This window comes from Oryx dammah, unplaced genomic scaffold (assembly GCF_014754425.2).
Source record: "Oryx dammah isolate SB20612 unplaced genomic scaffold, SCBI_Odam_1.1 HiC_scaffold_21, whole genome shotgun sequence".
Taxonomy (NCBI): domain Eukaryota; kingdom Metazoa; phylum Chordata; class Mammalia; order Artiodactyla; family Bovidae; genus Oryx; species Oryx dammah.
The window spans coordinates 7,193,725-7,217,836 of NW_024070205.1; the positions used below are offsets into that span (position 1 = coordinate 7,193,725).

Sequence of the window (24,112 nt, forward strand, 5' to 3'; positions counted from 1 at the left end):
GATGCCTTCTGTGCCACCCACCAGCCCGGCAGTGACTTTCCATCAGTCATGAGATCTGGTCCTTAGCTGTTGTCTTTGGTTGCTCCCCACAGCCAAGGATTTTATTTGCCACTTGCTGGAGAAGGACCCAAATGAGCGGTACACCTGCGAGAAGGCCTTGAGGCACCCCTGGTGAGTGAGGCGCGGGTGGGCTCTAGACCCTCGCTGTGCTCCCCAGACACCATGCTGATTTTTTCACAACGCATTTCCCTGGAGTCTGCTTGCCCTGAGCTGTTTACTGGTATAGCACCCAAAGGGCACAGATCAGATCAAGCCAGAGATATAAGCATTTAATGAGGTGGATTCTGATCCAAGAGTAGCAGCTGGATCATTGAATCGGGAATCAGATGCAGCCAGATAGACAAATTTACTCTCCTTAAGAGCATCATCTTACTCTGGGGTCAAAGCCTGTTCCATGCAAGGTGCTTTGAGAACAATCACAAAGCAACCAATTGGTAAAGCAGGTAAGGGGCTTCCCAGGTGGTGCTAGTGGTAAAGAAACTGCCTGTCAATACAGGAGATGCAAGAGATGGGGGTTCGATCCCTGAGTCAGGAAGATCCCCTGGAGGAGGGCTTGGTAACCCACATCAGTTTTCTTGCCTGAAGAGCTCCATGGACAGAGAAACCTGGCAGGTTACAGTCCATAGAGTCTCAAAGAGTCGAACACGACTGAAGCGGCTTAACACACACACACACACACACACACAAAGCAGGTAAAGAAAGTCTTGAAACACTTCCTTTTTTTGTGCTACCCACCTGCTGGAAAATTTACAAGCTCCCAGTTCTTACTGCAGTAAGCCGTAGTTTTCCCTAATCTGGCCTGGCCTGTCACCCCCAACTTCATTTGTCAGGGTTCCCAACACACCTTCTCTATTCCAAAAAGGCTTAATGACCATATTTTTCTCCTACCCTCTTCCATCCCAAGCTCTTTCCACATTTCACCTTGGGTCACACCATGTTCACCACCTCGAGGGCCCTGCCTTGGATGCACATCCTTCAGGATCCAGAGCCGTCTGTGTCCTCTGAAGCCCTGGCTCCTGCAGTCCAGACAGACCTTCCCATCTCTCTTTAACAATCACACAGCTCACCATGAGTTACTCTAGTTCATGGCGTGAAACAAGGCTTCCAACCTGCACTGTAAGCCCCCAGTGAGCAGGGCCACATCTGTTACTTCTCCGGGTCCCTTAGTACCTAGAAAATACTGTTCACACGGCAAGTGTTTGAGGACACTTAGAGATGGACGGATAAGAGGCTCGGGGCAGAACGGGCAGCCTCTGTAGGGGTGGCCTCATAGAGGAAGGGCTTACCGAGAGGAGTTGGCTTCTGTGCAAAGTTTAGAGTCAGAGGATAGTAACAAGCAAATGCCCTCTGACACTGGGCCAGGGGTGAGGGATGGGGTATCAGTAAACTTTTATTTCTGTCAAATGCCAGATAGCAAATGTTTTAGGCTTTGCTGCCGTATCATCTCCATGGCAACTACTCAATCTGCCTGTCGCAGCGTGGAAGCAATATAGCCCATAGCTGAATGAATGGTCGTGTTTGTGTCACAGTAAGACCTTACTTAGAAAGGCAGGCAATGAGTCGGTTTGGTCCACAGGCTATAGGTTGCCCACCCAGCTCAAAAGCAAGTTTCTAAAGCATAGTAATACTAGTGTTAGTTGCTCAGTCATGCTCTACTTTTTGAGACCCCATAGACTGTAGCCCACCAGGCTCCTCTGTCCGTGGAATTCTCCAGGCAAGAATACTAGAGTGGGTAGTCATTTCCTTCTCCAGGGGGTCTTCCTGACCTGGGGATCAAACCCGGGTCTTCTGCCTTGCAGGTAGATTCTTTACCATCTGAGCCACCTAGGAAGCCCTTCTAAACCACAGGCCCCCATGACCTGTCCAGGGGGTTCCAGCCCTTGTCCTGCGGAACTCCAGGCAGCTCACCCTGGATCTGCATGCCCAGCCCCTGCCCAACCCCTGACAGAGTCCCCATCACTACCATTAGCCAGGTGTCCCCTCCACATCCACAGGATTAACGGAAACACAGCCCTCCACCGGGACATCTACCCATCAGTCAGCCTCCAGATCCAGAAGAACTTCGCCAAGAGCAAGTGGAGGGTGAGTTGTCCTCTCCAGGAGGCAGGCAGGCTGTCTGGGCCCTGGAGGCTGGGCTGGGGCAGCTAGGGCGAGGGGGCTTTCTTTGGGGTCTCCTGGAAGATGCTGGAGCTCCCTGGACCCTTCTGGGAAATGAGAGGTGTGCATGTTGGTTTCAAGCATCCATGGGGCACAGGGAAGGCTGGAGGCCCTCTGGGGTGGAGAAGGCCAGAGATGGGTCTTGTGTCTCCCCAGCAAGCCTTCAACGCAGCAGCCGTGGTCCACCACATGCGGAAGCTGCACATGAACTTGCATAGCCCCGGGATCCGGCCAGAGGTGGAGAACAGGCCGCCCATCCCTGCAGCCTCGAGACCCACCTCCCCGGAGATCACCATCACCGAGACACCTGCTGCCCTGGGCCCAAGCACGGTGGCCCCCATGCCAACCCGGCTGCCCTGCCGGCACGGCCCCCAGCCCACGGCCCCCGGGGGCAGGTCCCTCAACTGCCTGGTCAGTGGCTCCCTCCGCATCAGCAGCAGCTTGGTGCCCATGCAGCAGGGGCCCCTGGCCGTCGGGCCCTGCGGCTGCTGCTCCAGCGGCACGAACGTCGGGACCAAAGCAAACGCCTCCTACTGCTCCGAGCCCACACTGCTCAAAAAGGCCAACAAAAAACAGTACGTATTTCCAGCCCCAGGCATAGCCCTGCTCAACCTGGGGCTGAAAGAACTCAGGGCACTGGAGCTACAAGAAATAGACCCGGGAGCCTCTCCCAGTTAAAAGCAGCTCCGTGGTGTAGAAAAGCTCTGGAAAGGGTCAAGGGGGTCAATGGAGATGCCTCCAGCCCAGTGCCCACCCCTCACCAGCTGTGTGGCCACCAACACGTCCATCTGTATCTCTGTTTCTAGTTTGCCCGTCTGTAAAATCGTTTGATTGGGTCACACCTGCTCCGTCTGCCCCACAGGAAAAGTGAAAGTTTCTCAGTTGTGTCTGACTCTTTGAGACCCCATGGACGATAGCCCAATGGGCTCCTCTGTCCATGGGATTCTCCAGGCCAGAATACCAGAGTGGGTACCCATTCTCTTCTCCAGGAGAATCTTCCCATCCTAGGGATCGAACCTGGGTCTCTTGCATTGCAGGCAGATTCTCTGCCTTCTGAGCCACCAGGGAAGCCCTACAGTGTTGCTGTCAGAGTTTAGTGAGGCATCAGGGACTATAAACGCCTGCCGGAAAGTGTGTACCTGTGAGTGGCGGGGGTTAGATGCCAGGGACACTGTGTTTTGGGAGGACTAGGGGGCTTGGTTATCTCATCCGTCTTCTCTGTAAAGGCTTGTACTTTCTGCACCTCACGAAGGGAGGTATGAGTGGCTGCCACAGGCACAGAGGGCTACCCTGGCCCTTCCTCCTTCCCCAAATACTCTACAGCCTGCTGCGACGTTTCCTTTCCAGGAACTTCAAATCGGAAGTCATGGTGCCAGTGAAAGCCGGCGGCAACTCCCACTGCCGAGTGGGGCAGACTGGAGTCTGTCTCATTATGTGATTCCCGGGGCCCGTGTCTCTCTCACTACAATTTTCAGGTGAGGGGACTAGAGGAAGGAAGGCCTCAAGCTCAGGGGGAGAGCCCTGCCCCGGAGTCTCCACAATGGGGTACGAAGGGTACTAGAGGAGGCAGCGCCCCCCAACCCCAACCCTCAACCCTTTCCTCTGCAGGAGAGATACTCAACTCTTCTCAGCCCTTCCAGACCTGGAGTCCACCCTGCGGCGGGAGGGAGGGAGAGCGAGCAGACCAAGGCCTGATCGGACGCAGCAGCCGGCTGCCGCCCAGGGCAGAGCCTCCCCGAAGGCCCAGGAGCGAGCCCCGGTGCGGTGGAGCTTCAGGAAGCTGTGGGCAGGAGGAGTGGCATCCTCCCAGGCCTGCCTGCTCCGTGCCCCCCGCCCTGACACGCCCGCCCCCGCCGGGGTGGCTCTGCGCAGCGTGCGTAGACAGCTCGTGCCCAGGTCTGTGTCGTCATGAAAAGCTTAACGGGCTGGCCCATCTGTGTTGCCATTTCCAAGCAAAGCCATATGGAGCAGCTACCCAGCCTCCCCACTCAGCACACACTCGCTCCAGCCTCTCATTGACGGAGGGGCCTGCCCGTCTGCGTGAGTGACAGGCAGCATCGCAGTCTGCCTGTGAGCTCTCCTCCCAACTCACCAACTCCGGGACGATCCACTTCTGATCCGCCTATGCCTCCACCCCCATCCAAAAGCAGGACTACACCCTCCAAGATGAAACAGAAAGAAACCCACCACTAGGTACTGTAAGCACTTTTTATCCTGGCCAGACGCCCTACACACACACACACACACACACACACAGACACAGACACAGACACACACACACACTCAATTAAGTAAAAATTGGAAGTCTACTGTTGTCCTTTCAGCCAGTCATTCAAATGCTGCTTCTGCTCCTTTCTCTCCCTGAAAATCAGGCACATTGTTCTTGTCCCGCCGGTTTTCTTGTCCTCCGCCCCCTCCAGCTTCCTGCTCTGTGTTGTGCTGAATAAAATGGACATATTTTTCTCTATGAGGCTTCTTTTGATCCTTCTCTAAGTCAGAAATGGCTCAGGGGCTTCTGGGCTTTGCGGAGTGGAAGATGCAAGGAGAGCTGGAGGTCAGGCGGGACCTCGCAAGGGCAGGAGCTCTGGGGGGTGGGCCAGGCACCCAGTGTCGTGAGCTATACACATCAACTCATTTTTCTCTCCAACAGCCCCTTGGAGGTAGGTGCCATTGGAACCCAGACAGCCCAGCTCAGCATCCATCCTAATGCCTCTAACAGATGAACGTGGGTTTGAGGCTCAGCTCGGCCCTGCCTGCCACGTCTGTGAGCCTTTGGTGCCTTGGTTTCCTTGCCTATCAAATGGGAGCAACAGTGCCACCCATATCATGAGATAAAATGTACACGCTCCGTAAATAATTACTGTGATCAGTCACGACCAAGCAGTTAATGTAGCTAAAACGCTAGCATGGAACCACGGTTAACACATAAATATTCGTGCCACTTGCATATCTGCCCACACACACACACACACACACACACACCCGTTTACAGCTTCTTTTTAAAATCCCAAGAGACACAAAGTCTAGTCTTAGTTCTGCCTCTCGGAGTTGTGTGATTTCGAACAACTTCCTCCCTATGTCTGGGTTTCTCTTTCTTCATCTACAAATGAGAAACTGGATAGTTATTCAAAGATGAAAACGGCTCCTCCGGCCTCTCAAGGAAGGAATTCAATCAGTTCCTGGAGCAAATGGGCCCCGTCTCCCTAAGCCTGGGTGGTGCGCCAGCTAGACAGGGCAGAGGGGGCCAGCCTATGCTTCATACACCACCAGGCCTTGGGCTTGAGCAGGGGAGCACCCAGGGACCCCAGACTGGAGACAGAAACAGGCGAAAAAGGTTTATGTAACAGGGAGACAGAATATTTCCCCTCTTTGGACCTCCAGGCTCCTTTCCTGAGATTTTTATTGGACTTTTCCCTTGTGCATCGTTTTTAGTTACAGCCTCAGTGGAGGGTGAAGGGCAAGGACACTGCCCAGCCAAGCGCCCTTCACTCGAGAGCTGCTGGTCACGCTGACATGGGCCCGCCTCCACAGTCGCCGTCCCCCAGCTGTAGCTGCCCCACCGGCCCAGGCTCAGCTGCATCCTGGGGGTGGTCCCGGATGTGCTTTAGGCTGCGGAAGAGTCTCCTGGAGCAGGAAAGTACTGCCAGCCAGCCGGGCCCCCGGGAGCCGAGAGGGCGGCGGCGGGGTCCCGCCTCACTTGCAGGTGGCGTAGTAGAGCACGCGCCCGTTGATGTGGTTCCGAATCTGTTCCACGTGCTGCTCCAGCCCCTTCAGGTCTGCCGAGCGGAGCACGATGGCCTGGCTCCCCTGAAGCAGCTCTGACTCCATGTCTGAGGGCCGAGAGAACAGCCGGAGCGGGGAGAGGAGCCGGTGAGATGTACTGAGACTCCCAACCCTTCCGTCCCCTCCCGCCCACCCGGAGCTGCACCTGCCGGAGAAAACACCTGCACCCCGAGGGAAGCCTGGCCCTCCAAGGCAGCTCTCCCCAGCCCCCTCTCCCACTTTTAGAGAAACCGGGCCGGGACTGGACCCGGGGGTCCCTGCCCCTACGTTTCTCCTTGGCTCTAGGTGGAGCAGTCCCATGCCGATGCTAGAGGCCCCGGCACCAAGGTTAGACACTCGCTGCAACGGACCTGGTCAGCTGCCATCCCGCAAGCGATCCTGGCGGGCACCAGGGCAAAAGAGCTGGAGGGCTGGATTCCTCCCCATTTTCTCTCCCCAACACTCCAGATACACCTAGTCCTGCCCCGCTGGTTCATTCCACATCCCACCTCCCAGGTTATGTGTGGAGATGTGAAGGACTCCGCAGGGATCTGGTCCAGCCTGGACCTCCTGTCGGCATTCACAGGAGCTGGTACTCAGCCTCAGCCTCAACTTCCCAGAGCAGGGCGGCAGTGGGGCTCACTGCCTCACAAGGCTCCATCCTCAGGCAGTCCTCATTACAAAGTCTTCTCATTAAGCCAGAATCTGAGCACGTCTTCCTTCCACCCCGTGGTCCTAGGTCTGTCTCCTGGGCTGTTAAGACTCAATCTGCTATGCCTCCCATGTGGCAGTCCTTCACATGTCTGAGCCTCGTCTTCCCCAGAGGAAACCGCCCTAGTTTCTTCCTCCATGCCTCACCTGCTAGAATCACCAAGCCTTCCCTACTTCCCAACCCTGCTCACCCCCGCCCTGACCCCCGATGTACACTGGTTCGTCAATATCTCTTCTGGAGATGTACTGGCCCCCACTGAACCCCATCTCCCCGGTGAGACTATCAGTGGAGTGTAGCAGGGGTTATTACCAAGTTGACATTCAGCCAGTAGGCCCCCATTTGGACCTATGGGCCATAATAAAATAGTGACATTTTAATAGCTGCTGTTCTCTTCCTCCGTTCTCATTCCTAGGGGCTCCCTATGCATAATCTTCCCCATAACCCTGCAATTAAAGGTAAATTCCAGCAAGCAGGTAAATGCTTGCTTCAGTGAGTGTTTTTCTGGCGGGTAGTAGGTGCAGGGCACACCAACTGGTGTGCTAAATATTTAGTTACTAAATATTTTTAATATTACCCTTGAGCCATTACTCCCCGTATTTTGGCTGCTTTGTGTTTATTAGCTCTTCTGTCAGGAGCAAGGCACTTCTGGCTTACCTCAAAATTCCTGGATCTTTTTCAGGTGAGTAACAATTTGTAAGTGTTTATCACTTACCAGTTATAAGGTTTTTAGCTACATTAGCCCCTGAGTAGCTGGCCCTTACCTGAGCTATACTTGTGAGTCCAGACAACGCCAGGTTGAGAGAGAATGTTTCTCTTTACTTCATTTTTTCCTGTTAGTTTCAGCCCATCCTTCTGAGACTTAGAATGCTCATTCTGTTATTCAGTGTATCTGCCACCTGCCATCCTCAGATTTGATTAGCACATTCTCTGTCTTACAGAATGCTGATGGACAAAGTCAGGGCAAGCACTGGCCCAGGGCTGGGCTCCTCCATCTGGGTCAGCCCCTCACACCTCCCGCTTCAGGTGCAGCTGGCCACAGCCTCGAATCCACTCACTGTCAACTCACCAGCCCACCCTTCTCCATTCCGTCCATCTGGCTAGCCAAACAGAATTTTGTCAAAAGCTTTCTCCAAAATTCAAAGAAACTCTGGGGTGCTCACAGGGCACCCCAGGGCCATGACCCCATCATCGCATCCTAAGAGAGTGAGCCTGGAAGCCCCTGTTCGCCTTTCTGGGGAGCCTCAGAGCACTTTCGAAAGCTCCATTCATTGTGACTTGCTGGATGGTTTCCTTCTGCCTCCAGGGCTGTGTCTGTCCCCTTCCTCCTGGCGTGTGGGTCAGCCATGGGCACCAGCCAGTTGTCTCCATGCTCCTTCGTTCCCACCGGTTTTGTCCTCGTCAACCCTCCTCCCCAGGAGGGTGGTCCTGCCCACATCCTCTAGTGTCTCCCTAACCACCCTGTCCTGATGCCCCTCCTCTTCCTCACAGCCTCATCCTTTCGGGCCCACCTCAAATCTGATCTTTTTTTCTTTTTTGAACACTACCGTCACTGAACATTTCTCTCTGACATTGTGTATCCTCTGAGCCCCTCAAGCGCCTATTATTCAGGCTTTCACCACAGACCTCCTTGTGCGGTTAAATACAGTTTCATGGAGCTAATGGCCAACAGGAAAAAATGCCCTCCTCTGGATCGCAAGCTCCTCGAAGGCAGGCCTAGTTTTGTGAACATCACCACATTCCTCATGGCCCCATTCTAGGCCTTGTTCCTGTTAGGCACTCAGGAAATCCCAATTGCTCTCATTCCCCTAGTACTGCTAGCTCCAAAGGGTGGGCCTCAGAAACCCTGGGTTGGCAGCAGCCTTCAGGGATGCCCCACGGTCCAAGGCTCTGGACCACTCCCTCACCTCTCATCCTGTCCATCATGGCCATGGTCTCCCCAAACAGTTCCTCCGCCTCTGTCTTGACGCTCAGAATCCGGCTACCCTGTTCTCCCAGCCTGGAGCTCTGATCCAACCGGTCCTTCAACTCAGCATATTTTTGCTTTACTCTCTCAAATCCCTGAAAAAAGGAAAAACCATTTCTGCATCACCATCATCACGATCATCCAAAGTCCTAAAGGCCTTTGGCTAAAGGAGTTGATATCACCCACATCCGGACGCGGAGATGAGGTGCCTTATAATATCCCCCATGGGGTGGGTCTGCTCTATAAAAGCCCCTGTGCCACAAACCGCACCTTAACTTCTGTACTTCCCTCCATCCGCAGCGCCTGTCGCTTCCCAGCTCACCACCAGCGCAGGGCCGGATACACGGCTGTCACTTAATAGCGTTGCTTGGCCGCTTGGCCCTTGTACCAGGACCACCGGTAACCTAGAGATGTTGAGAATGGCTCTCTGACCTTCTCTCTGATCTAATTCTGACCATGATGGGACTCAGGTTGTGCTAAATCAAGAGTGCCTGTCTGGGCTGGGAAGCCACAGACAGAGGATAAGCTCTGGGTCTGGTGTCAAGAGCCCTGCTTTGCAGACGAGTGTTGTGCCTGGACAAAATCCACTTCGTCTGTGAAAGGAGAGGAACTGGACCAGCTGTTTCCAACATCCCCAAAGTGGCTCCACCAAAAGCAGCCAAAGGAGCGAGAATCCAGAAGCTCCACCCCCGAACCCCAGATATATTCAGAGTAACTGGTACTTGAAGTGCTTTGGGATGGGGGTGCTTCCCAGGTGAGGCTAGAGGTAAAAAACCCACTTGCCAATGCAGGAGACGTAAGAGACGGGTTCGATCCCTGGGCCGGGAAGATCCCCTGGAGGAGGGCATGGCAACCCACTCCAGTATTCTTGCCTGGAGAATCTCCATGGACAGAGGAGCCTGGTGGGCTACAGTCCATGGGGTCACAAAGAGTCGGACAGGACTGAAGCGACCATGCCCATGCAAAGTGCTTTGGAGCCATGGTCTTATCAAGCATGCAGAGCTCCTTGTGCTCCCGCTGACAGTGCTTCCTTGGGCTCTCTCTGCCCTCTTCATACCTCCTGGGCGCTCAGCGCCTCCTTGCTGGCCTCCTCTGCCAGCTGTTGGGCCTGGGCTGCCTGTGCCTGCTGCTGCCTGGCCTGGCGGCCAAGCTCCTCCACCCGTGCTCGGAAGCCCCCCAGCTGCTCCGTCATGCTGGTCACCAGTCTTTCTGCTGGTCCCAGTACCTGCTGAACCTTTGTGGGAAAAGAGAGACCGGGGGTTTGGGGTGGGTCTCACAGGCAGCGACCTTCGGTCTTCTTTCCAGTTTGGGGGCCACAAAAACTGATGCCTCCAATCAGGGCATCACTATCACCCCCATCCAATCCCCTAACTGCCCCCAGCATGCAAGCCTCCCAGCCTTCACCGGCCCAGCTGACCATCCCCCCTTACTCCTGCTGGAGCCCAGAGGCCACCCCTGCTTCTGCATCAGACATGAGGCCAGAAAACTACAAGCTCGAAGCCAGGTCCAAGGCTTATAGCCCCTGATTCTTTTGGGCCCCATCTCAGCTCCTAGCCAGGCCCCTTCCTGACACTGTCTCTGCCTCACGCCCGGGTCTGAAGGTCCATTCCCCCACGTGGGTGGGGGGAGCCATGACACTTACCTCAGCGACCCTGTCCTGGATGAGCCGCAGGGAGCGGCGGGTGCCCCGCATGGTATCCTGGGCCTCCTGCAGCGCCAGTGTGCCCTGCCGCAGGGCCCCCAGGACTTCCTCCACCTGGCCCTCCACCGCCTGGGCCCGGCTCCTGGGGCGGGACGGGCACAAGGGACGGCGGAGAATTCACTCAGGGGAGAGCTCTGAGTGAAGGTGCTCTCCAGTCCTGGACAGTACCTTCTCCGGCCAAGGCAAGAGGCCGAGAACTAACTCGGTAGTAGCTTTTCCATTCCAGGACCCCAGCAAGCCCCCTCCCCGTGCCAGATGGGAGGACATTCCTGGAAGGTGGAAACCAAGCCTCTTTACTGCTGTCTCCTCTGGGGACCAGTGCAGTGCAATGCAGGAGCCCAGGCCATGATTACGGCTGAGTTTAATAAAGCGGGCTTTCCCCAACCACTTGATGAAAGTGAAAGAGGAGAGTCAAAGAGCTGGCTTAAAGCTCAACATTCAGAAAACTAAGACCATGGCCTCTGGTCCCATCACTTCATGGGAAATAGATGGGGAAACAGTGGAAACAGTGGCTGACTTTGTTTTTTAGGGCTCCAAAATCACTGCAGATGGTGACTACAGCCATGAAATTAAAAGATGCTTACTCCTTGGAAGAAAAGTTATGACCAACCTAGATAGCATATTCAAAAGCAGAGACATTATTTTGCCAACAAAGGTCCATCTAGTCAAGGCTATGGTTTTTCCAGTGGTCATGTATGGACATGAAAGTTGGACTGTGAAGAAAGATGAGCTCCGAAGAATTGATGCTTTTGAACTGTGGTGCTGGAGAAGACTCTTGAGAGTCCCTTGGACTACAAGGAGATCCAACCAGTCCATCCTAAAGGAGATCAGTCCTGAATATTCATTGGAAGGACTGATGCTGAAGCTGAAACTCCAATACTTTGGCCACTTGATGTGAAGAGCTGACTCATTTGAAAAGACCCTGATGCTGGGAAAGACTGAAGGCAGGAGAAGGGGACGACAGAGGATGAGATGGTTGGATGGCATCACCGACTCGATGGACATGAGTTTGAGCAAACTCTAGGAGTTGGTGATGGACAGGGAGGCCTGGTGTGCTGCGGTCCCTGGGGTCCCAAAGAGTTGGACACAACTGAGAGACTAACCTGAACTGAACTTCCCCAACCACAAGAGCTGAGGCGGCCCTTGGGGACGGAGTCCAGTATGGAAGGCGTGGCCATGCTGAGTGAACCTGAGCCTGGACACTGGGCATCACTTGACCAGCTGCCACCACAGTCAGCACCCCTCCTGTCTCCCAGGACCCCTCTGAGTTACAGAGGTTCCTCTCTTGCTTCCAGCCACACAGCCGGGGAGCAAAACCCCAGCCCGGTCCTGGAGAAGAGTTCAGGACGCCGGGCCATACCTGGCCTGCTCGGCCTCGGCCTGCAGCCTGCGAGCCCGAGCGATGTCCTGCTTGGTCTGGGACAGCACCAGATCCACGTTGGGGAGTCTGGCCGCAATGGCCTGGATCTCGTTCATCTTCCGCAGGACTGTGGCCGAGTCTGTGGGCAGCCACAGGGCCAGCACGGCCTCACTGACCTCCTGGATGGTGGCCGTGTCGATGTCGGGGTCTGGAAGACAAGCCGCCCATTGGGTTGGGGGAGCCCAGCCATGTTCCTCCAAGGTCAGAGGCCTCCCCCAGGCCCAGCGGCACCCGTGGCCTCTCCGTCTAGCCTGCCCACAGAGCTGCTACCCTCCCCTCCCAAGCACCCTGCTCTGAGGATTTCCGGGCGCCCTGCCACAGGAGGAGGGGTGTTGGCACAGCTGTGGCAACTATGTGGCACCCCAGGAAGCTGCAGGCTGGGAGGAGGAGGCGGTGCCAGGCAGCTGGCCCCAAACAATGCCTGGAGCGGGGACACCAGCCAGGAACTGGAACTGTTTCTTTGGCAATAACACCCCTGTCACGTGCCCCCTCCACCTCGGGCCAGAGTGCTCATTTGTCCAAAGGTGGGTCAAGATCATCGGGGCTTTGCTCACATGTCACCTTCTGGGGGAGGCAGGCCCTGGCCATCTGATCGAGGGTGGTAATCTGCACCCTCTGCCGACGTTCCCTCTCCTCCTTCTCAGCTTCATCATTCTCCCGGACGCTTATCACCACCCACATGCCAAACAATTTACTCATTTGTCGGGTCTTCCATCTGACTCCTCACTAGAACGTGAGCAACGTGAGGACAGGGACTGCCATTCAGCCATGGCTATAACCCAGCCCTGCGCACGGTGCCTGGCACTCGGAGGCACTCTGTATACAGCGAATGAGTGGCTGAAAGGGCTCCAGACTCAGGCCTCCCCTTTTCTACTCAAGCCACCTAGGCCAAGTTAGCTAGCTTCTCTGAGCTCAGTCTTCTGATCTGTGAAAGGAGCTGATAGGAAACAATTATCAGGAATTTCACAAACCACCTCTGGGTCAGAGAGTAAGATCAGACATACAGAGGTGGCATCGCCTTCCCTGTGGTCACTCTACAGATTCCACTGGTACCACTGTGGGAAGGAAGGGGGCATCGCCTACCCAGATGGTTTGCCCTGTGACTGGAACTTTTCTGGGGGGCCCAGGTAAGAATAGCCTTATTCTGCAATCAAAATCTTCCTCACCAGGTGGCTACACAGGTTCCAGACCAAGTCCCCTCCCCGTGCCAGGTGGAAGGACATTCCTGGAAGGTGGAAACCATGCCTCTTTGCTACTAGGTTCTTACGGGACCAGAGCAGCACACCACAGGAGCCCAGGCCATGACTGCAGCTGAGTTTAATCAAGTGAGATTTTCCCCAACCACCTGCTTTCACAAGGACCTCCCAGTAGAGACCATCAACTGCTCGCCTAACGCAGAGTCCTACTCTCAAAACATGGCTTAGACGCACCTTCCTGGAAAGCCGCCCACGGCGAGCACACCCCCACCTAGCGCCTGCCCTTCCTCCGTTCCGCTTCACTTCATCTGTGCCCGAGGGCTTGGTCTGAGTCACACAGTTTCGTGGGCTTCTGAGTCTCAGGGTGGGCTCAGCAAACTTTCACTGCTCTGAGGGGCAGGACATGAGGCGCAGAGGCTGCAAACCAGATTGGACTTGGTTCCTGACTTCATGGAGCTTGGAATCTAGCAGGACAAGGGAGCACAAACCTGGGTGATGGGGCCAAGCACGGGGTGTGAGGGCAGCACCTGTCGGGGGGCATCTAACCACTTAGGCGCCCTTGGAGGGGTGGCTAACCCGCTCTGATGGGTCCAGAGAGGCTTCCTGGAGACTGAGATACCTAGAGGATGCTTAGAGGGTGAATAGGAATTAGCAGGTGCAAGGCAGGGCAGGGGAGAGAGAGCAAGGAGAAGACAAACATGAGCAAGCACAAGGAAGCGAGTATGTGTGTGTGTGTGTGTGTGTGTGTGTGTGGCGAGGAGGGGGGCCTCCATCTCAGAGTGGAATGATCTAGAGTGTGGACCCTGGAGTTAGGTGAGCCCTACCCACACCCGCTCCAAGCTGGGTGCTCGTGGGCAGGCTTCTTAACCTCCCTGTGTCTGGCGCCCTCATCTACAAAGTGGCAGGCATGCAGGATTAAATAATGTAATACGTGAAGCACTTCAGAACAAGGCCTGGCACTTAGTAAGAACTCCATACACGTGGTTTATTATTTTTGTCACTTCCGTTGAAGACCTGGCTAAGACGGGGTCCCTGCCCTCCTCTGCTGGCTTCACACTCTCCCGCTCTCGCTGGGTGACCCTGCGTGCCCACAGCAGCTGCTACGCATGCCGCCTGCAGTAGGACCCTGGACATGAGAACCCATGGCCTTGGAGGCTGTAAGAACCACCCTGGCTCCTTCCCTTCCTGGCTAAGGCCCCTCTCCTCCTCTCTGCCCTGCCTCCTATCCCAGGACTCAATCTGAGTTGAGGGGGCAGCAGGCACCCCACAGCCTGGCAGCTCCCTGCCCATTCATAGGAGCCAGGGCAGCACCCCAAGGAGAGGCTCCCAACCCCCTCTCACCTCCGGCTGGGGGGTCGATGCAGGAGCGGGGGTCAGCCTTACTCGGCTTCACTCGGGGGCAAGGCCTCCTTATCTAGGAGGCTGAGCCCCAAACTCTGGCCTGCCCCTTCGTCCGCTGTCAGGCCCCATTGGCACGGCCCCATTCTGAGGATCTCCAGGGGGTGCTGACTGCAGCCTGGCCTGGGGCCACTCAGGGCACCTCAGGCGGATCCTTCCTGCTTCTCTCCAACCTGCCACGTGCACTCAGGAGGGAGCTGTGGGCTCCTGGAGCCAAGGCACCCCAATAATAGCAGGAGGAAACATTGTCATTACACCAGGCCCTCGGCTCCCAGCCAAGCAAATACCCTGGCAGGAACCAGAAATCTAATAATATCGGTTCATATTCCTGAGGCACCTGTCATTTTTCAAAACACATTTTACATCAGTTGCTTGATGCCCAGAATAAACTTGTAAAATACTCTCATCTTGGTTGGCAGAAGCGAACATGGAGGCAAAGAGGAAAGCAACTTGCCCAAAGTTCCACAAATTTCCCGAGTCCTGTCCTGGGATCTCTGCCACTCCCCAGGGTAGCTCGGGAGTGCCCCAGTTTCCTTTATTCATTCAACAAACGTTGGGCGCTTTTTCAGGGACACAGTGAATAAGACACACAGCCATCCCTGGCCTCTTGGAGTTGAGAGTCTGGCGCGGAGACAAGCAACACACTCGTTGACAGAATTCAACAACCACAGGCTCAGAGCGGCAAAGGGCTGACTCCAGAGGGGGCTGGGGGAGGGGGATGACTGGAGGGGATGATCAGGAAAGTCCCCTCGAGGGAGATCTGTACACTCAGACCTGGAGGGCAAGAATCAGGCGCCTTGGAGAGAGCATCCCAGGCGGAGAAAGAGAGAGAACACCCCTGAGGTTAGCGAGAGCTGACCTGTTCAAGGACAGTTTGTGAGTCAAATAGATGGGCTCCAGGCCACACCCAGGAGGTGACAGAGGCCGTGGAGTGAAGGACGGACGTTAGGAGTGCATGGAATGCCACCCCACCTGCACGTTTCAAAGATGTTTCGGGCTGTTGGGTGGAGAACAGGCCGGAAGGAGGTGGGAGAGGAAGCAGCCGCCCAAGTGAAAATGGGGACTGGTCCAGGGGGAGGAGGCGCTGATGGAGGAATGGGAAGTGAGGGGTGGGGGTCGGGGGACAGCGAACGGGGGCCTGGGGGCCAGCAGGCATGGACACGTCAGCCCAGCTCACCTGAGAGGAAGTCCCGCACCTGCCGGATGAGGAGCTGCATGCGTCTGACGTCCTCTTCCATCTGGGAGCGGCTGGCGCTCACCTGTGTCTCCAGGCGCTGAGTGTCCGACTGGACCTGCGAGGCGGCCTCCTCCGCTGCCCTGATCTGCGGACACATGCTGCGGGTCAGTGGGGGTCGAAGCCCCTGGGGAGCCTCTCAGCGGGTCCCGTGGAAGGGGTGGGGGTCTGCAGGCATTGGCTACCCAGGATCCACCTGGGTGCAGCTAGCTCGGTTTGGCCTCACAAGAAGTGATGTAGAAACACTGGCCTCCATCTCTCACTTGCCGTGATGCGTGCCACCTGCTAAGTCGCTTAGGTCGTGTCCGAGTCTTTCGTGACCCCATGAACTGTAGCCCACCAGGCTCCTCTGTCCATGGGGATTCTCCATGCCAGAGTACTGGAGTGGGCTGCCATGCCCTCCTCCAGGGCATCTTCCCGACCCAGAGACTGAACCCTAGTACCTTATGTCTCCTGCACCGGCAGGCGGGTTCTTTACCACTAGAGTCGCCTGAGATGCCCCGCTGGCTGTGGGGCCATATGGGCAAGTCAGCTGACACCTCTGGGATTGTGTCACCTGGCTGCCAAACGGGAGCTCTGACTCGCCCGGGGGCTCTGTCCCCTCTGCCTCCCCCTACTATGGGCGCCCACCGCCACTCGCCACACCTACCATCTGCTTGGTCTGCTGGAGCTGGGCACCGAACGCCCGCAGCTGCTTGGCCACCTGTCCCGCCGTCTGCAAGGCCCCACCTGCCCTGGGGAGGGCTCCCCTGCAGCGGGAGCCACAGGCCGTGCCGTTGTCTCGGGGACAGAGCTCCCCGGGGCAGGCTCCCGGGGTGCAAGGCATCTCCCTGGAGCCCCCACAGAGCTGCGGAGAGATGGGGGTGTCAAAGGGGGTCCCCAAGGCTCTGCAACAACCACTCCCATCCCACACCTGGGAAGCCAACAGCCAACAGACATATCTGTGGCAACCGGGCCCCCAGAAACTGGTTGGCTTGGTTGCTGCTGAGCAGTCCGGGCAGGGGCTGAGGGTCAAGATGGGTGGGGTGGCAGTGGGGTCTAAATGGCCCCCGTGGGAATGGTGGGGCAGCCGTTGGTGTGTGACAAGCCGGGCCGGGGGGCCGGCGGGGGAAAGTCGGGCTCCGCGACAGGCATCACCTGGTTGATAGTGGGCGTCAGATCAGGCACGGAGGCCATCTCCAGCCTCAGGGCTGCGAGCTGAGGACCACCAGCTCCTGGTCCTCCCGCCACTTGCTGCTCCAGCCTCTCTGCCTCTCTCCGGCTATCCCTGAGCTGCAGCAACCGGCGGGAGCTGTCTGAGACCTGCTGAGCGGCCTGGGATGACCGTTGGTGGGCTGCTGTCAGCACGCGGAAGGCTCCTGGTGCAGGAGGGGAAAGAAGAGAGGTTCACTGAGCCAGCCCTGGACCCCTCAGACCTGGAGGCGGAGGACAGTGGGAGGGGAGCCGAAGCCTGGCCTGGCATGGGGTCTCCACGCTTCCCCCTCACCCCGCTCACCTGAAGGGTCGGCACTGCTTATCTTTTCAAACTGCTCCCTCTTGCTCTGATACGTGACGAGGAGGCGATTGAAGCTCCTGTCCAGACTCCCCAGGTCTCCCGGGAGGGACAAGGTCTCCTCCTCCAGGGGCAAATCAAGCTGCAGGCCCTGAAGCGTCCGCCTAAGGTAGGGGGAGAAGTTTCCACTAAAATACATGAGAGGGGCTGCCTCCCCAGACCCAGCCATCCCCCCAGAGAAACATCTACCGAGTCAGGAGAAAGAGAGGCCATCAGGGAAAGCTGCAGACGGGAGGGGGTTCTGCTGGGCTAAAGCCGGCATCGTCTCCCTCCATCCCTACGCAGGCAGACCCAGAAAAACGTCTCCCTCCTGGACGGGTGTGAGCCCAAGGCTCCTAGCTCTCCTCTGCGTCCCCACACCAGCTTCCACAAGGAGCTTCCCTGACCCTCTCCTCCTGGGGTCCCTACAGGCTGCCGTCAGCCACGCCTGGACCCTGGGCACCCGGGTCTCTCCTCTCCCCACCAGGGCTCCCAGAGCTGCTGACCCGCCGGTCCGTTTCCGCCCAAAAGGGGGTCACCCGCCCTGACCCATGGTCACTGAGTATGCAGAGACTCCTCCCTCCCCGGCCCTCTGAAGCTCCACCCGACCAGTCCCTGCCACTAGCCTCCCCTTCTCCGCAGCCAACCTCTGCTCCACGTGCACCATCCTTCAGGAGGCCCCTCCAGGCTGGCACGCCCAGCCCATCAGATACCCACAGGCTCCCTGCTCGGCTCTGAGACCGAGGCCAACTGCACACCAGGGTGGCTCGGGCCCCCCACGGTCAGCGAGTTGGCGAGGGCTCAGGGAAGGCAAAACTCATTATGAAAACTTCGGAACCAAACCTCACTAAGAAGAGGCCTCTGCCAGTAGGAGGGGGCTGTGGGTGGGACCGCTCCCGTTCCGAAGGCAAACACAAGTTATTTTCGGAGCCCTGCCTCTCACATGCCCTCCACCAGGGTGACTCATCCAGCGCTGACGCCCGCAGGCAGTGCTGGGCACTCGGGCTGGTGCCTGCGCTCCTGGTCCCCCACTCTGCCCCTCTGTGGACAGCTGGTTCTGTCACGTCACCAAGCTGCGCCCGTTTCCTCACTGGCAAGACCGACGTAGTAATACCCATCCCACCAACCTCCCAGGACTGCAGTGACAGTGAAAAAGAGAGGCGTCCATGAAAAGGATTGAAAGTGAAACGCGGAAGTTGCTCGGTCTTATCCGACTCTTTGCAACTCCATGGACTAGCCCTGCAGGCTCCTCTGTCCGTGGGATTCTCCAGGCAAGAATACCGGAGTGGGTTGCGATTCCCTTCTCCAGGGGATCTTCCCAACCCAGGGATCAAACCTGGGTCTCCTGCATTGCAGGAAAGTTCTTAACCTTCTGAGTCACCAGGGAAGCGCTAGGAAAAGGCTTTGTAGATGGTAAAGGACTGTAAGCACTATGGGCCCCTCCGTGGACCCCCTCGGCTCGGTGAGGAGAGGGAATGACCTGATGGAGAAGATGGCGTTGGCCACCTGGGCCACCTCCTGCTCCGTGACCAAGGCATCGCTGAGGGTGGCTTGGATCTGCTCCATCTTGCTCTTGGCATCCTGCATCCGCGAGGCCAGGCCGTGGTCCTCCAGGCCCGGCCGGGGCCACGGGCCAGCGGATGCGTTGCGGAGGCTGGCCAGGCGGAGGGCCCGCTCCCGGAGGCCACTGTCGTAGGTCTGGAAGCAGGGGTGGCAGGCCACGCACACCGGGGCGCGGTCGCAGTAGCCCCGCTGGCACTGGTCACAGCGCGGCCCCGTCAAGCCGGGGCGGCAGAGGCAGCGGCCCGAGGCCTTGTCGCAGCCCGGCCCCTCGGTGCCCCGAAAGTCGCAGTCACAGGCTGGGACGGGAGAAAGGATGGTCAGGGGCCGGGGGCCAGGGAGGGCGCGTCTGCCGCGGAGTGCCCTGGAGAGGACGTCTGGCTTCGGGGTCTTAGGACTCAGAGAGAGGCTGTCAAGGCCAGAGCAGAACCATGGCGAGGGCAGCGGGGCTCACTCAGCAGCCCCTTCGTGCAGGCACGGCCCGAGCTTCGCTCCCCGAGCGCACGCTCTGACCCGCCCGCCGTCAAGGGCGCAAGCACCCGAGGCAGGGTGCCCCTTCCCAGGCTAGGAGGCTGATGCCCGGAGACGGGGGAGCAACCCCGCCCGGGGCGACAGGGCTGGGAACAGACTGGGGTCTGCCAAACTGACCCCCGCGGGGCTCACTTTCTGCATCCGTGAAGAGGGAGGAGGGGGTTTCTCCACAGCTGGGAGACGCTTTCTCAGGGAAGAGAGGTGCAAAGCAGCCCTCCTGTCACCGGGACACGGGGACAGGGCGACAGGGCGACAGGGGGACATGAGGACACGGAGACGGGGGGCAGGGGGACACAGCGACAAGGGGACACGGGGGCATGGGGATGGGTTAGCAGGGAACAAGTACTCTCACGGGCTGCCAGGGCCCAGCCCTCGTGGGCCAGACACCACAGACCCGCACGCCCCCCAGCACAAGCGCACCCGAGCTCGCAACCCCCACGTCGTCTGCACACCCCCGCCGCCAGTCCCCGCCTCTCAGACAGCGCACCTCGGCATCCGGCGGCTGCCTCTCCATAGGTCCGGTCGGGACACTGGCGGATGGCTGCGGCACTGCAGGTCAGGCCGCCGAACCCTTCCCGACAGGCGCACTGCCCTGTGAACTGCCGGGGGAGAGCCGAGTCAGCCGGCGGGACTCCCCGGCGCACCCCAGCCGCAGGGGCTCCCGCCAGCACGCAAGCTCCGCGGTCGGACCCAGGACCGCCCCGCCGTCGGCGCACGTCTCCGGGCCTGCCAAGGCCGAGAGCCACAGGGAGGGACGTTGCGGGGGCGTGGGGGGCAGCCCGCGGTGTACCTGGTTGCACTGGGGGCCGAGCGAGTTGCGCGGGTCGCAGGCACAGGGCTCGCAGCCCCGGCCGCTGGCCAGCTTCCAGTGGTGGGGGGCACACTGGTCACACTTGGGGCCCACCACGTGGGGCAGACACAGGCAGCGCCCCGTCTCCTCGTCACACGGCATGTCCCGCCGGGCGCCCAGGACACTACAGTCACAGCCTGCACAGGAGGGGGGCTGCTGAGCTGAGGGGGGCACCCAAATCTGGCTCCCACCCCACTCCAGAGGACACGCATCAGGGAGACGAACCCGGCGGGGCCACTCCCCCGCAGAAAACCTGGAAAACCAGGCCGCCAGGCTTTCCCGCCAGTCCCAGCACCTGGCTGCCTCCCCAGGCGGGCTCTGTCCCCGTTCTGAGCCAGGCCTGCACCCGGCTCACACGCAGAGCCGCCTGCCCCGCCCCACAGCAGGCTCGGACCCTCTACTCACTGTGGCAGCCCTGCGGGTTGGAGAAGGTGAGCCCCGTGAAACCCGGCTTGCACAGGTCACAGCGCTCCCCCTGCACGTGCTCCTTGCACACACACTGGCCAGTCACTGGGTCACAGGGCGCTCCCGGCACTGCCCCATCGGGGTCACACTCGCAGGCTGCAAGACAAAGGCGGTGCCAGGGGGGCAGGCAGGAAAAGCAGAGCATGGGGAGCGCATCCTGGTTCAAATTCTTATTCCCCCCCTCACTTCCTGGCTTATGACCTGACCACCTTAGTCAAGTTATTTAAGCTCCCCTGTGCCTCAGTTTGCTCATCTATAAAATGGGGATACTTATGAGGAATAAAGCAGGTGCAACAGGGCTCAGCTTGGCATGTGTTGCTGTGCCTTGATGTGCTTAGACGCTCAGTCGCGTCTAACTCTTTGGGACCCTGTGGACTGTAGCCCACGAGCTTCCTCTGTCCTTGGGATTCTCCAGACAAGAATTCTATCCCTTCTCCAGGGGATCTTCCCAACCTAGGAATCAAACGGGGTCTCCAGCATTGCAGGCAGATTCTTTGGAATTCATTGCAATGTGGATTCTCCTGCATTGCTAGCTGAGCTACCAGGGAAGTCCTTGGTACGTGTTATGTAGTATGAAAGTTTCAGTTGGCATGATATACTGAACAAACCACTCTGTGGCCAGCACTGAGCTGGGCACTCTTGCATGTTGCCTTATGTAATCCTATCATAACCCTGAGAATTGACCATGCTTATCCCTATTGAACAGATGAGGAAACTGAAGCTCAGAGATGTTGCAATAACATACTCAGGTCATACAGCAAGTAGTACTGGAAACAGAAGTCAAACTCAAGCTTTCTCATTCTTTCCATAAGCAGATAACATCAACAGCAAGTGACCCAACTTTCTTTCACCCTAACACCTGGGCGCCTTTCATAGCTTTCAAAATAGACTCTTACTTCTTCTGGAAAGTTTTGCATGATTAATCCACCTGAATCAGAGTGCTTTCGATTCGAATTGTACAAACTCACTGGCCCTTGCTGCATGCGTGCTAAGTCGCTTCAGTTGTGTCTGACTCTTTGAAACTCCACAAACTATAGCTTGCCAGGCCCCTCTGTCCATGAGATTCTCCAGGCAAGAATAACTAGGGTGGGTAGCCATGCCCTCCTCCAGGGGATCTTCCTGACCCCGGGACGTAACCTGCATGTCTTGGGGCCCCTGCATTGGGGTTCTTTACCACTGAGCCCCCCGGGAAGCTCCACTGAGCATTATGGATGTGTTCAGTCACCCCTGGGTGACTCATGTCCCTTCAGTAAACATTTCTGGAGCATCAGTTATTTATCTGTCCTTGTGCTAGGGCACAAGGATATAAGAATAATCCCTGCCATAGAGGAGTTCTTAATGCTGGCGGAAACAGAAAAATAAGCAAACCACATTACAACCTGGTAAAGGCAGGTAAACAGGCCAAGTGCTCCCTCATTTTCCTGTTTCTACTAACAAACAGTCTGTGTGCTTCCTGACAGCAGGAACTGTATCTGATATTGACTTTTTTCTTTCCTATGCTCAAAAAGGGCTTCCCTGGTGGTTCAGATGACAAAGAATCTGCCTGCAATGCAGGAGACCCGAGTTCGATCCCTGGGTTGGGAAGATTCCCCTGGAGCAGGGCCTGGCGACCGACTCCAGTATTCTTGCCTGGAGAATCCCAGGGACAGAGGAGCCTGGCGGGCTGCAGCCCATGGGGTCGCAGAGTCGGACACGACTGAAGCGACTAAGCAGCCGCATACTCAAAATAAGTTCTACATAATGACCAACTGACCAATTGACTGACACCCAGAGAGGCTGGGTGACTTGCTTAGGAAGGCACGGCCAAGTCAAAAACAATTGCCCCCAAGTCTTTATGCTTCCTGAGGGCATGTGAGTCCCCAGGGACGTGTGCTCTGTTGAGCCCAGAGCAGATTAATAGACAGATGAGGCCCGGGGTCCCCTACTCACGGATACAGGTCTCCTGAATGGGAGCCCCAGGACGCCGGTTCCGGAAATAGTGCAGTTGACACCGTTCACAGTTCCTGCCCTCAGTGTGGTCCCGGCAGTTGTCACACACACCTCCATGTGCCCCCTGGCTGGCAGCAAACACGGCTGGGTCAAAGTGACATGTCTCTGAGTGTCCGTTGCAGTCACACCCTGAAAAAGGAGATTCCTGGGGTTGAACACTAGACGGCATCACTGGCATCTACAAAGCACGCTCCACGCTAACTTGCTGGCATTCCCACTGACTCTGTAAGATGCCCGGGTCTGAAAAACGGGGAAACTGAGGCCCAAGGAGGCTTGTCTAATCTATTTCAGTTCATACAACCAGTAAGAAAGGAAAACGAAGAACAGGGGCCTCCCGACTCCCAGTGTGTAGACTCATCCCAAGATGATATCCGTGTGGGGCCAAAGAAAGAGCCGTTCAAACGTCCCATGCCAACCCTCCCCCACTGCCACCATGGGTCTCCTGCTGGGTCACTGTCCTCTAGGCTGGGACCCTGGCTGTCCTCATTTATGGAGGGAAGGGCCCTGCCCCCAGGGGGCCATCTGAAAGAGAAAGAATGACAACAGGGAGACCAAGTGTGTCCTACACAGGATAAAGCACTGGCGAGGCTGGAGGAAGGAGGACCTGGGTTAGCATGAACGGCATGTGGCATCAGAAGTATGAACCTGCCCGTGGTCCCTGTGAGGTCTGGGCAGTGGGAGGATGTGACTCACAGGTCCTCTCCTTGCCCAAAAAGCAAGGAGAGCTTTAGTTACAAGGGCAATTCAGTTTAGATCTAAATATTAATAATAAAGACGAGCTTCTCCCCGTTTCCCAGAGGAGGTCATCACGGCCCAGAGGGGTCAGCACCCCAGCCAGTGGTTGCAGGGGAGGTGGGGGATCCCAGGCTCATACTCTGGCATTCGTGGGGGTCCTGGTCTTCCGCGGGTCTCCAGGGCCGGTTGTTGTAGAAGGGCGCGCAGCGCTCACAGTTGGGGCCGGCAGTGTTGTGCTGGCAGACGCAGACCTCGTGCACCTGGGGGCGGGGCCGTCGCTCACCAGGAGGAACCATCACAGGAGCATCCCAGGGACAGACTTGCTCTCTCCGCTCTGACCCTCCCGCTTGGCTTAGACCCCAGGGCCCAGCTCGGACCCCAGCTCCTCCAGCCTGCGCTGAGCTCCTCTGACACCCCCAGAGGCCGGCTTGTGTGGTGCACGTGTGCATGTGTGTACATACACGTGTGTTTGTATGCATGCACACCTACACTGCTCCTCCAGTTGGGTTTTTAAAAGCCCGGTCCTTGCATTTGGCCATCCCCATACCGCCCAATGCAAAACAGCGCCTGGAAGGTTGCTCACACAGCCTTGTTGGTAAACTGCAAATCTTGTGGGCCCTCTGGAGATTTATGTTGCAACAAGCTATGACTGCAGTTGTTTGGCTAATGAGACTGAGATGATGAATTGTTACTAGACTCATTAAGGTACAGAAATAGAATAGCAATTGTTTGCTAATTGTCTTCCAAATTAAGCTCACCACCCGCCGGCTGGCATCGAGGACCTGCACCGTGTTTGCTCCATGCTCGCCCTCCGCTCGCTCCTAACAGCGCAGCTGAGCTGAACTGG

The 24,112-nt window shown here is 57.3% G+C and overlaps 2 protein-coding genes across 2 annotated transcripts in view; one reads left to right on the forward strand and one right to left on the reverse strand.

Annotated features, from left to right (window-relative positions):
• Positions 1 to 4,687, forward strand: part of CAMK1G (calcium/calmodulin dependent protein kinase IG) — a 33,941-nt gene extending 29,254 nt beyond the window's left edge. The window contains exons 9-13 of the mRNA XM_040263084.1: positions 93 to 171; positions 2,055 to 2,142; positions 2,374 to 2,792; positions 3,565 to 3,692; positions 3,826 to 4,687. Coding sequence (XP_040119018.1) covers positions 93 to 171; positions 2,055 to 2,142; positions 2,374 to 2,792; positions 3,565 to 3,655 — 677 coding nt within the window. The 3' untranslated portion in view covers positions 3,656 to 3,692; positions 3,826 to 4,687. The remainder of the gene's footprint in view (positions 1 to 92; positions 172 to 2,054; positions 2,143 to 2,373; positions 2,793 to 3,564; positions 3,693 to 3,825) is intronic.
• Positions 4,688 to 5,589: 902 nt separating this feature from the next.
• LAMB3 (laminin subunit beta 3) overlaps positions 5,590 to 24,112 on the reverse strand; it is a 42,216-nt gene continuing 23,693 nt past the window's right edge. Inside the window, exons 9-23 of the mRNA XM_040263078.1 lie at positions 23,405 to 23,525; positions 22,471 to 22,659; positions 20,482 to 20,637; positions 20,017 to 20,213; positions 19,714 to 19,825; positions 18,616 to 18,994; positions 17,100 to 17,260; positions 16,742 to 16,962; positions 16,254 to 16,451; positions 15,548 to 15,692; positions 11,717 to 11,924; positions 10,297 to 10,438; positions 9,712 to 9,888; positions 8,596 to 8,749; positions 5,590 to 6,047 (exon numbers count right to left, since the gene is read on the reverse strand). Coding sequence (XP_040119012.1) covers positions 5,911 to 6,047; positions 8,596 to 8,749; positions 9,712 to 9,888; positions 10,297 to 10,438; positions 11,717 to 11,924; positions 15,548 to 15,692; positions 16,254 to 16,451; positions 16,742 to 16,962; positions 17,100 to 17,260; positions 18,616 to 18,994; positions 19,714 to 19,825; positions 20,017 to 20,213; positions 20,482 to 20,637; positions 22,471 to 22,659; positions 23,405 to 23,525 — 2,697 coding nt within the window. The 3' untranslated portion in view covers positions 5,590 to 5,910. The remainder of the gene's footprint in view (positions 6,048 to 8,595; positions 8,750 to 9,711; positions 9,889 to 10,296; positions 10,439 to 11,716; positions 11,925 to 15,547; positions 15,693 to 16,253; positions 16,452 to 16,741; positions 16,963 to 17,099; positions 17,261 to 18,615; positions 18,995 to 19,713; positions 19,826 to 20,016; positions 20,214 to 20,481; positions 20,638 to 22,470; positions 22,660 to 23,404; positions 23,526 to 24,112) is intronic.